This window comes from Jaculus jaculus, chromosome 13 (assembly GCF_020740685.1).
Source record: "Jaculus jaculus isolate mJacJac1 chromosome 13, mJacJac1.mat.Y.cur, whole genome shotgun sequence".
In the NCBI taxonomy this organism is placed as follows: Eukaryota; Metazoa; Chordata; class Mammalia; order Rodentia; family Dipodidae; genus Jaculus; species Jaculus jaculus.
The window spans coordinates 54,299,608-54,312,796 of NC_059114.1; the positions used below are offsets into that span (position 1 = coordinate 54,299,608).

Here is a 13,189-nt window from a genome sequence, read left to right on the forward strand (position 1 = left end):
CCGAAGAAACCTTGCAGACTTCCGAGGTCACGAGAGTGGAGACACCCCCCCACCCCAGTCCACTTCCCCACCGCCCGTCTGCCAGGCGCCCTCCTCCTGCAGTTTCCCACCGGCCGCCAAAGTAACTTGGAGTGAAGCGAGGCTCACCGCGAGGGCCCCAGGCAGCGGCGGAACCCTGAGCAGACCGCGGCGCCGACGCTGAGCCGGGCCGGCGGGCCAGTGTATGTCTCCCCGCGGCCACGGCGCGCAGCTCCCGGTGACTGTGCAGCGCGCGCCGCCGCCTGCCCCGACCTGCGCTGCCGCCGCCCGGCCCCGCACGCACCTCCCTCTCCCGGGGTGACCGGCCAGCAGCCGCCGCCTGAGACACTGCTTTGCACCCCTTTCCCCGGTCCTTGCCGAGGCCACCGCACACACGCACGGCTCACTCCATCTTGTGATTCTTTTTCCCTTCCGAACCCTTCACTGGGAGTGCAAGTCTGTCCCCATCTTTCCAATCCACCACCACCTCCTCCTCGCTCTCCCACCCCTCCCGAGCTTGGTGTGTTCCTCTTTCCTTCCTCGGCCCCCTTCATTTTATTTATTCATATTTATTTGGCGCCCGCTCTCTTCTTCTCTCTGCCCCTTCCCCTCCCTCCCTCTCTCCGGATCCCCGCTTTCTCCCCGGAGTGGCGCGTCGGGGGCTCCGCCGCTGGCCAGGCGTGATGTTGCACGTGGAGATGTTGACGCTGCTGTTTCTGGTGCTCTGGATGTGTGTGTTTAGCCAGGACCCGGGCTCCAAAGTCGTCGCCGACCGCTACGCTGTCTACTGGAACAGCAGCAACCCCAGGTAAGGTGGCAAGGGGGAGTGGATAGCCGAGGCTTACCCGGGGCCTCGGGGCTTGGAGGACCAAGCGGCGGCTGCCGCGGGGACGGGCGCGCACTGCGAGGCTGCGTCGCCCAGACGCCGCTGGCTCCGAGGCGCCGGCGGGAAGCGCTAGCTGCGCGCCCCTCTTTGTTGAGCCATCACGGAAAAGCAGGGTGCTCCGGGGAGTCCCCGTCGCCCCGAGTTGCGCAGACCCTTGGCCTCGAACGGGTGCAGGGAAAACGGGGGAAAAGGGCGGGAGCCAGGCACTTGGGACTTCGCTTTCCTGCCAGGGCCGGCTGATGGACGTGCCATCCCGGCTCAAGGCTTGGGTGCCGAGAGTCAGTCCCCTTGTGTAGCGCCGGGGGGTGGGGTGGGGCTCTTGCCTGGAGCGAGGGAGCGCAGGGGCTGCGAGAGGACCCGCCAAAAGTTTTTTTTCCCCCCTTAAAAAAAATTTCTCCTCTTTTCCTGGTGCGCTCCGAGAGAGCGCACTGGCTAGGGGAAGTGAGGGGGGCTGGGAAGCGGAAGCTTTGGATTTTGATTTTCCTCCGTTACTGCAAGAAAATCGTTGCCCCCTCCCCGCCCCAGTCAGCATGGGCTCGGCGTTCCTGGCAGTGGAGGATTCTCCCACCTCGCGTACTCTCCTCTCCCCAGTGGGTTTAAGGTGCCATAAAGTTTGATCTAAGGCCGGGTTACGTCATGTGTGTGGAGCGAGCTGCTGGAGTTGGTGAGCCGGAAGGTGGGAGCCCTTCGCCCGGGGCCTGAAGATGCGCAGCCGGAGGAAAGCTCGCGGTTACCTGGAACCGTTTTTTTCCCCCCCCTTTTTCCTGACGTTCCTGAAGCCTGCCCGGTACGCGGGAGGCTAGAGGTGGACGTCTGGGACTGCCCCAGCGCACGTGCTGGGCCGCAGCCAGCTGCAGACATCCAGCACTCTGGGACCCTGGCAAGGAGAGGGGGGTCATCCAGAGTGCCTGGCGGATCCTTACCGGCCACGAGCCGTTCCAAACCTGACTTTCCACCTAGTGTGTGTGCCCAGCAGTCAGTCCCACTGGGCCCGTATCTCTCGGTTTTTCTGGGACACAATCCAGCTTCCAGCTGTGGGCTGGGGTTGGTGCCCGCTTGGGAGGGAAATAGTATCCATTGTACCTAAATCCCAGGTTTCTCTGGAGCAGGTTTTGGCTGGTCTGGAAGTTGGGGAGGAAACAGGCCAAGGAGTGAGCCTGTGCTTGCTGCGCCCCTATGGCACTGAGAGAGGGGCTGGCGGGCGCCTCCAGTCCTATTTCCCACTGGCTCTTTCCAGCAGCCTCCAGACTTCTCTGCCTATGAATTCTTGAAGATTTCCCTCTTGTCAGCTCAGATGAACATGGGCAGATTTCCCCATGAGCGGTTGGTCCACTGGTTGGAGATTTGAGAGGAAATTCGCTCCCCAATCCACCCCAAGCTAATCCAGCAGCCACAGTCAGGTAGCCAGAGTCCTAAAAGCAGCGCTACCCCCCACCCCCAGCAGAAGTAGATATCCCTGAAAGTTTCTTTTTTCCTTTCTTACTGAAAAGGGTGTCACGGAGGTGGGTGTTGGAATGGGAAGCTATTTCCTCTTTAACATACCACTTACCACTATTAGGAAAGGAGAAAGAGACGCCACCCTGCCAGAGAATATGCCTTTTATTAAAGCTGACAAGACAAATAAGAGCAAGCTTTCCTGTTGTGATGGTGTTAAAAGCAAGTCTAATTATTTTCCTTGGTTTTATTCCCCTTTGGACTTTATTACACAGCATATATGGAGTGGGAATTTATATTTCTTAACTTCAGTGCTTTATTCAATAAAGTAGCCGTGGGTCTATTATTTGAATTTGGGACATTATGCTCTTGGCTGTCGCCCCCGAAATTCACAGTATGATCTTTTCGTCCTGGTATTCATTTATTGGGATACTTGGGTGTTCCAGTCTTCCCTTGGGTTAGAAACAGGAAGAGCCAGCAACAGCCTTAATCTAATCCCACTTCTTACCCCTGTCAAACTAGTCTGAGTTAGTTTGAGGATATTTTATGTTGGGTTATCTCTGTTCTATGCTTTTGATACTGTTGTTTGGTTTGAGATTAGCACATTGATTTTTGTCACAGGTCATGTTTTTTAATAGATCTGCCCTGATTAAAGAAAACTTTGGTGCAGGGGGCCTGGTGGCTTTGAACCCGCACAAAGTTAATCCGGAGAATTTTGAAATGCCAGGAGGATTTTTAAATCTTTAAATTAATTTGAAGGCTGTTTCTATTTTATCATTATTAATTTGATAGCATCCCAAAGAAAGAATGCTGTGGCCCTCTTACCCCCAAGAAATTTAGCTTCAGCATTTAGGAGTCTCAGAGGTTTATGGAACATATCCTTCTTATTACAGTAAAACTTTTAAAAACATTAAAAAAATAGCAGCAAGCAGCTTTAATATTGAGTTACTGGATGAAATGATACTTTTATGTATTAAGAAAAGTCAAAATGATATAACTTAAAAAGGCCAAATGCAAAATAAGTAAATTTCAAACTAAGATCTGATGATTTATTATAAAAGATGGGAAATATTTCTTAAAGTTTGCATGGGCTTACTAAAGAAAAATTCAGTATTGTACATTTTCTTTTCAGGTATGTTATAGTTTTCTAAAGTAAGTTAGCCCTGTCTTTTGGTCTTATATAGAAAGTGTCAAGATTTTGCTAAACTAGTAATCAAAAGACTTCAGTCTTTTGAATATAAGTTGACAATGTTAGTTGCAATTAAATAGGTTTTTAACCTTCCTTTCTCTTAGAAGAACAGCTCAGTGGATGTATTAAATTGATATGAATATGTAGTTTGTGTAAATAAAATAAGTATATTTTAACTTGCACCAGTTGATTCCATTTAAAATTAAGTTCACTTAAGTTAAAATAGAATTTCATTTATCTTTGATCACTGGAATTGAGAATTTGATTGAGTGACATATGCTGCAGGTAACTTACGTGATAGACAGGAGTCAGTTTTCTTCATTGAGTATCATCACTGCCTATCCATGGATGCCATGAGCATGGATAGCTAGTATCACAGAAAGGATTACTCTTGCTGTCAACATAGTTAGAATCCATCTTCCTGCTAGTTACTTTTGGGAAGTGGAGTTTAAGTTTTCAAATGCTGATAACTTTTTAGTTGCCAGTATTTATTGGGCAGTGAACCAAACTGATTTTATGTATTGAATTGGCACGAACCTGTGAAAGAGAAACTGAGAACTTTCAGTCTCAATAGAAATGCTATATGATAGTGTTAGCCTATACATGTCCTTCACGTTTTTAAAAATTGAAAAGTTACATGGAAGTGTGAATAGTAGAATGATCTCTTAGGTTGCATTCTGAACTGAAATGTTGCTAAGTAATTCTGACTAATGAACATCCAACTGGAAGAGAATTTAACTGTTTGCTCTTAAGATTGTAGAAAGCTTTTAAGAAACTTTTTAAAGAAAACGCTTTCAGTAATAAAACTTTATTTACATTCTTCTTTAATAGCTATACTTACTAAGGTAGATATAACTTCATATTAAGACCATACCTCTTAACCCAGAGCTATAAAATATCCTCCAATAAGCACATTCTCTTAAACACTGTGTACATTGAAAAGTTCTTACATTCTTTGGACTATTTGCCAAAATGATGCTAGGGTCATTAAATGTGTCCTCTGATTTGCATTATGGAAGCAGTAGTAAAAGAATACAGTTGCAAATATAGCTGAGGCACTTTTAGTAATACTAATTCTCCTCACTCTGGGTTTGCTCTTGTCAAGGTTTGAGTATTATCCATTTAAAGGTGGTTCTCTTAATCTGAGAAATATCTTTGTTAACTCATTAAGAATTACTAAACTCAATTGTTTTTATTTAATAACTTATAAATCAAGCATTTCATGTAAAATGAGCAGATAAATTTACACCACTTGCTTTTGTTAGCAAGGAATCTTGGAGTTTGAAAGTAATGATAATTCTGTCTAGGTTAGTACTCCTAAGTCCTCGGACAGTGAAGTCTTATGTATGTGGCTAAGTAGACAGAAGTGGTAATATGTGATTTTTTTTTTCTCCTAAGAATATTCCCTTGAGTATTTTTCTTCTCTCAAAACAAATCTGTGCCATCATTATTTTGATATATGTATGTATATATGTATGTATGTCAGAACATTGGCCCTGTGCCCTTTCTCTGAGAAATAAATGAAATAATCATGGTTTAAATCTAGGAATTTTAAGAAAAGAAAGTGGAAAGTTTATCTTGGTTTTCAATAAATTTTAGGATTAAACTTGAAGTATTTCCTTTATTTTTGACATTTTTAATTTTTAAAGTAGTCTTTATATGTTAGAAATAACTCTTCAAGTAGGACCTCAGGTAAAAATCTTAACTTCAACTCTGATCCAAAATGGAATATATCACTCTATTAGATGTATTGGGTTAATTTTATCATCTTGATATTTGTATCAGAATTTATATGAACACCAGGATAAAAATTAAACAGTACATCTTAGACTGACATTCCAATTCTTTATGCTTATCTATTTACAGAGACATCAGTATATCTCCCCACCCTCTTTAAACTTCTAAAAGAGAGTATGTAAAAAACTTGTAAAAGAGAGTATGCTCCTTGCTTATTGTTTGGTTTTCCATAGAGTTTTGAAAAGCAAATTTAGCTGCTGAGCTACTATGTTTTAGCCACTGTATGCATTATTTTATGTATCCATATTCAACAACCAGAAAGAGGAAAGCAGCAGGGTTGTTGCAGGTAAATTTGGCTGAACAGCTTCATGTGGCATTTCCAGTATGATTAAAAGTTTCAGTCTTTAGTGGTTCTTTATTTCCTGTTAGGTGATTTCAGTGGTATTAATTAGACAGTTGGCTCACAGAAGTTATACCTAGTTGCCATGTATGTTCTGGTGACAAACGGTAGCTTGAGCTCTCTACTTTTGAACACTGAAGACCAGGTTTAGAAACAGTACTTACTTATTTGGGGGCAAATTTACTCCCTGAATTTTCTACCATTTAATCTTGCAAGAATGCCTTTTGAACAGGCATCTTACTGCATTCTGCCCACTGTCCTGGTTTCCTGTTGGGTAGAGACAGATAAAGATGGGCACCTCCGTTTCTCTCCTGTTGCTATGAACCAAGCAAGCTACCAGCTTCATGCTGGGCCAAGAAAATGAATGAATACAATTAGTCCTTCAGGAGTCTTGGCCTTTGCTAGCTCAGGAAAAGTAGATGCCAAAGAATTTACCTTTGAGAGAAAGAGAAAGCATTAAAATATAAAATAAATGAAATGTAAGGATATGTTTGAAACAGAATTTTATGTGAATGGTAACATTTGACACATTGCTTAGTTTTTGGTTTTTGTTTCCAATACAAATTATTTGCTTAAGTTTTAAAGAAAGACACCACTCTACCTCCTTTTTTGATGATTATTTCAGATAACCTCCATAGCAATATGGGTTTAAGACCTATGATGTTTCATGTTGATAATGAACTGCTCCATGTTGATTCAGCCTATTACAAGGTATTAACAAAACAGTCTGACTGTAATATCCACATTGGAAAGAAGCCTGCATTTGTGTGTCTAAGTGCAGTGAGGACAGCATTCCTTGTTCTACCTAGGACAACTCACTGAGATCAGTTTTGAGTTGAGAAAAAACTGTCTTTTGATCATCGGTGACAAATAATACCTTCATATCTGGTATAAAAACCTCAAAAAGGAATATGAGAAATGAGATATTAATATTCACTTCTAATAATTTGTCTTATGGTGGCCTTAGCCAAACATCAATAAATAACTGTCTCTTTTAAAGGCTTGATTTATATTATTAGATTTATATGTTAGTCAGCTTTTCAAGCTATGTCCTGAACTGTTTTGTAGAAAAGTTACTCATGATTAATGTGAACTTTCAGTGTTCCTGAAGAGGATATTACTCACTAGTAAGAGATCTGTGTTTTCCTCAATTTGTCGGTAGTTTATGTTTTCAAAGTTTAGCCAGTTATGAGCAAGTTAGTGCAATGACTTACTTTACAATTATAAACTAATAATACAAGTTTTCTGTACTATAATTATTACGCATAATTTTTGGCAAAAGAAGTTCAATACATCTAAGTATTATTGATGGTTTCTACTCCTTGCTCGATTCTTTTAGTCATTATTTAAAAACTACTAACATTGGCACCATTTTCTCATAGAAAATTTACATGGATACAGAGTTTTAATTTTTGAGATATCTGAGTATAGTTTTCAAACATGAGCCATATGTTTCAATAACATCATTATTTTACAATGTTGAAAGCTCCTGCTGAAGTTAGCTGTGATTGCTGAGACCACAGTACACTGTAGTGATGGTACTCTGAGCTTTCATTCAGGTAGAATTCTATCATTTTCAATAAGGAAAAATAAACCTTTGTCATCTTTAAAAACATCCTTCATACAATTGACAGTTGACAGGTTGAGGAAAATGTTACTGTCAGGTCTTATTTTCCACTCAAGTGAGGAATAAAAATAGGTTTGAATGATTTTTTTTAAAAAAAATCTATTTAAAAGTCATTCCAAAATGGAGGAAAATGTTTTTTAATTTTATACGTAAATCATAGAGTTAATCTGCCACTTGCTTTAAGGAGGTCACCAAAGTATATTTCAGGAGAGATTCTCAGTTAATTTCCTATGGTTTTAATGTCAAATATGGTTGGATTCATCCTATAGGATATTATGGGTATTTTTGTATTTAATTCTTAAAAAATACACAATTTGGGATTATTCTAGTAACTGCTTATCCAGTTACCAGATTTCCATGACCAATTATGATTTGGTGTGCAGTGGAAGTGAAAATGGACCCACTTGCATTGGACGATCGTGTATCATCACATACATGTAGCCACTGGGCAATCATGCTATTAGCACACAAAGATTGGACCATTTTGAACAAAAAAGAGCACTGCTATTAATAATTATAACTACATAGTATAATCTAAGGGTATTTATGCGAAAACATATGGATACATGGAAATTAGAAAAAAGTATTAAGTTCATATTTCCCTATTTAGAAAAAATTGTTTTTGGCTTTCAGCGCTTTGCTTTTTGTCCCCCCCACCCCTGAAGCAGCCATCTTGTTTTATGACCGATTTTATTTCTTTCATGAAAATGGTACAGAAATGAATATAGACAATAGAAAAAATTGGAACCACTTTATAATTATTTTGGTATGACTCTAAACTTAATGCTCTTATTTTCAAAGTTACTGAAATATTATCTTATTTATTTACTTGGCAAAAGCGCATTTTAACTAGTGATAATGTACTTAAAGCCAAACATCTTGTATTCTAATGATCAATGTTAGACTGTACCATGTTTCCATACACATCTTTTTATTCAACCTAGTAATCTATTGTTAGCGATACATAAATAATCCCTACTGTCACCTACATTCTGTTTTCCCTTTAATGACCCTGCTGAGGAGTTCTTCCTATTGTCTGACATTTTGTCCCCCTAAATTCATCAGCAGTGCCAGGAATCTTTACCAGTTAGAGATACTGGTAAAAATATAGATACCTTCCCACTTGAAGCATTTTGGTGCTTTGAGAAGGTTTGTGTGATGTCAGAGCCTTTTTGTCCCTGAATAGCCTCTCAGGTTTTTATTAACCCACTCTTCTTGTGTATTCTGATAGAAAATGATTTCAGAGGCAAACTCACATTTGTTACTAAAACTTGTGAGATTGCATCAACTGATTCCACTATATTTCCACCATGTTTTGTGTTTCTGGATATATTTGGAGAAAACATGTAGCTTTGTACACTTTACAAAAAAATTATACTATACTTTTAGCTACTGCCTCTGTTTCATGATGTCTGGGAACCTTATTAACATGTTCAGCAAAAGCAGAGCTTACTTAACATTAATTTCAAAAGTCACCTGCTTCAGTCTGTCTCATTTAAATGAGGCACAAGTGAATATTCTGCATTGTTTCTGATTGCTTCATTGGTAAAAATTGACTTGGTGTGTGGGTGTGTGGGGGGTACAGATCCACAGTGAAGTGGGTAAATAAAACACATGCTTTAAGAATAGATCTATGCCTATGACTAAAGTCCAGGTTTGAGTTGACAATTTTTTCACCAAAAACCTTATCCCTAATATCCGCCCTTTGCTCTCCTCTGAATGGTCGGTGGAAAAGAAGAAAATCGTGAAGTTTTCAATGTGACCTTTTAGTTTTACATGAACTAACACATACCTTTATTTTTTTAAAAATGTTTCCAAGCTGTCAGAGTTTCCATTTTAAGTTTTATTAGTGACTTATTTATATAGGTAAAGCTATAATTAACAATTAGCTCTTGCTTTTGACTATGAAAATACATATGATGAAAGCATGTTTGTATTAAAAATGTAGTCTTGTGGCTTGAATAAAATGAAGTTATGGCTTATTTTGGTAGATAATTATAGTGTAAATCCTTACCCAGATCTGATAATGGAGAGAGGACATAATACTTGGTGTTCCTCAGATATCAGGGGGATATAATAAGATTTTGCTGAATTGAATGAACCTAATAATGTATAGGGGACTTATCCTCCTGGGTAAGTTTGTATAGTGTTTAAACAGAGACAAGTGAGAATTGGAGGAACAGGTAAAATCACTCTAAATATGGGGAAATTATCTTTTGTACTTAACAATTAGGTTAAACAAAGTGGGAGCAAATGAGCGTAGGTCCCCTTCTATTGTTTCAGGGCAAGAAAATTTAGACAGATGTCGGAATGTGGAAGCCGTGACCTCTGACTTGCACAGCATGGCCACTGCCCTGGCACACAAGTGTCCCCGCGCCAGCGTCGTGGCAGGCACTGCTTTGGGAGTGACTGACACTTGGAGAGGAGATCCTGACACGGATTCTGTGGCTCTCTCAGCTTTTCAGAGTGTCCCTGTTTCCACTTGCAATTTGAAGTCCCCACCTACGTGTAATGAAAATATGTCTTTAGCTCAGAGTGTGGATGACTTCAGGATAGGTTCTCTATCTATGTGTTCACCATAAATCTCTGCGTCCCAGTCATGTTAGTGTTCAGATTGGAATAATGGAGACAGCTTAGGGAGGCCACATGTTCCTTTTCCTGCAGCAAACTGTTTGCCTGTTTATTTAGCTAATACTTTTCTTTTCAACTTTTTTTTTCTTTTTAGAGATAGATGGAGGTGGTGCTTTGTTAAAGGACTTTTCTTTCAGTCCTGGCACTGCAATCTCACCAATAACCCCTGGGTTCAGACAGACCCATTAATGTTTTAGATACTGTGGCATTCAGTGTTTTCTTCATATATTTGTTTACTGTTACTGCTTCAATAAACTTTTTTGTCTATTTCTGTAGTTTTCTGGCAGGAGCTTCATTTATTAAAATTTAGTGACCCAGCACTAAGAGGGGTACAGTTCAAATAGTGGTGCTTCTGACAGGGTTTATGTCAAACTAGACAAAATAATAGGGAAATAAAAGCTGCCAAGATGTGTCTTCCAATTACTAATTAATCAGGCGAGAAAGGACCTCAGTGGCAGATCTCATGTCCATGATGGCAGCAACTTGGGGATGCCTTATTTTAAATACTGTATTTAAAATAAACCAAGGCAAAAACCAGACTTTAAAACTGCATCTTTATATTTCACTGGCAGTATGAAAACATAGTTATTCCAAAGAATATTTCTCTTATTAATAATTAATGACTTTATCCTTATTCATATTTTAGTAAATGCATGATTCTATTCTTGGTTTTATTCTTGGGGTAGAATTGTATATATACTTTATTGTCAACAGAAACTTGGAGAAATTTTTTATTTTTTTTTATTTGATGCCAGTCATCAATAATTTGAATACTATTACAATTGTAGAACAAAACTCCCCTTCCTTAAAAATATATATGTATTTATAAACTCTACTGTTTTCTGGTAAGGTTTCTTCTCTGGTGGCTATACCAATAATTAAATGCCTGTTGTTAGTGTATTTTTTTCCATTGCATTTACAACATAAAAAGAAAAAGCTCTTGTGTGGAACTATAGCTGTCAGGGGAACAATGAAAACTAATTACGCACTCTGCCTTCACCATTGTCAACTATCCTTCTGGGAAGACAATATGATGTGTGTGAGTGTGTGTTTATGTATGTACGTATGTGATGCTACATATGTATGCATAGATACACAGAGGGCTAGACATACATATTGGTTCAATTTTAAGTTCTAAGCTTTCTGAACCAAGCCAAACAGAAATATATAAGAGCTATATAATTTAGTTAATGGAATTTAAAAATAAGCAGTTTGATGGGGGAAGCACACCTTCCTTTAGAATCCTGTCTTTATAATATAGACTGAGGTCTTATATAGTGATTTATAATATAGACTATATCTTATAATATAAAGTACATATTGAGTCATATAATATTTCTGATAATCTCATTGAATATCATTTTAGGATGATCTTGTTAATAGTATACATGTATGCTCTTAATTACCTGTTTATATCTTATAATTATCTCTTGCAATTATTTTTGTATTTTGCTTTAGATTTTTGTATTTTAGAACTAATCACTTAATTCATTAGGTAGAATTTTTTTGCTTTCTTTTTGATGGTATTGGCAATTTCATTGCCTCTGGTCTTTCCACTGGCAGATGAATTTAAGAAAGAAAATCAAACTTTTAAAAAGGGTGTTTTTTTAAACTCATAGTAGCTTTGACATAATACTTGTTACAAGCCTTTGAGGCTTTTAAATAACATGAAGTTTTAGAATCAATTTTGAATTTTAGTCAATTCACACCATGCTTATTTTTTGATAGCACATTGAGTGTGACTTGTCTTTACATAAATGTTATATATTAATACTTTTATTCCATTGGCAAATCCATCCTACATGAAGAGAATATATATCTTATATCTAATGCAAGAGCCAAGTGGAAGAATTCAGGATTTGTATGTTGATTCAAATTGATTTTTTCCAAGTTTTCACATTAAAAGCATAGTATAGTTAATTCTTTTAGTTATAATATATTCATGTGCTAAACAACTAATAGTTATAATCAATCATATATTTATGGCAAAATATTGAGAAACATAAAGAAGATTCAGAGGTAAGACTATATCTTTATCCATAAAGAATTTAAGAATTTTTATTGTTGATGGCCGGGCATGGTGGCACATACCGTTAATCCCAGCACTTGGGAGGTGGAGGTAGGAGGGTTGCCATTAGTTTGAGGCCAACGTGAGGATACAGAGTGAATTCCAAGTCAGCCTGGGCTAGAATGAACCTCTACCTTGAAAACCCAATATATATATATCATATTGTCAATGTAATCATAGTACAATATGCTATAATAGTAGAAAATGTCATAAGAAATCCTCACACATCAATTTGTCTGACAGATGCTTTTGAAGTGTCTACTTTGGGGAAGGTCTGTTCTCAGAGCTGGAGATAGCACATAGACAGTGTAGACAGCATATCTGTAGTCAGAAAGCATTCATTCACTTAGTGGTTTCCAGATCATTGTGTCTCATTCCTGAGGTGCAGTCAGACCTCCTGGGGGAATCTTCCTGAGGTGCACATTTTAATTCAGTAGATCTGAGCAGAGTCCTGATATTTTGCATTTCCAACAAGCTCCTAGGTGATATTACCACCTAAGGTGATATTGTGCCCCTGGCCTGTGAACCACAGTTTGCACATGGAGGTTATAGATAAAATTCAGTGGGGAAGAGATTACTTCTGGCTTGTTACTAATGACTTTTGGTGGTGTCTGCCCTGAATGTTCTGTATAGCTATCTCCGGGGTTTCCAAAGTAGCTCAGTATTTATGTGATGAAGTTATTTGTCATTTAAATAACCTGAGAGCTCTAGTAGTCCTTATTCCTAGTCATTTTCCAATAAATTTCAGACAAGTAAAATAAAATTGTACATTGAGGTTTATGCTTCATTAAGAACATGCCACCAACAAGGTGGAGGGTAGGGATTTGTTATCAAGTCTTACTATCTTTAGACAAATTCTACTTCATTGAGAATGCTTTCTTGGACCAGAAAGTTTAAAGAGAATCCTGCCATATGTGTGTAATTGTATTTATGTGTAATCTCTTTGCAGAGGTATTTTATATGGTGATTCCAGAATGACACCTCAAAAACAGGTTTTTAACACTTTTTAATTAATATCCATATGGTTATGTGAACCCCAAATATTCATTTTACATTCTGCATAAAAGATGATTGACAATTTTTCTGTTTCCACTGGCTAGGTTTCTTGTGGGTATGTTTCCCAGAGTTTATATGTCCAGTGAAGTTATAAAAGATTTGGAAAATAATATCTTCCTGCTTGAAGATTCTAGGAGTCTACC

General features: G+C 39.0%; 1 protein-coding gene across 2 annotated transcripts in view; it reads left to right on the top strand.

The window, feature by feature from the left end:
- Nucleotides 1-308: 308 nt before the first annotated feature.
- The window catches only part of Efna5 (ephrin A5), a 295,324-nt gene continuing 282,443 nt past the window's right edge, over nucleotides 309-13,189 (top strand). The window contains exon 1 of one of the 2 annotated variants that reach the window (XM_004652484.2): nucleotides 309-826. In XM_004652484.2, the coding sequence (XP_004652541.1) occupies nucleotides 702-826 (125 nt within the window). In that variant the 5' untranslated portion in view covers nucleotides 309-701. The remainder of the gene's footprint in view (nucleotides 827-13,189) is intronic. The other variant, XM_004652483.2, reaches the window with a different exon arrangement.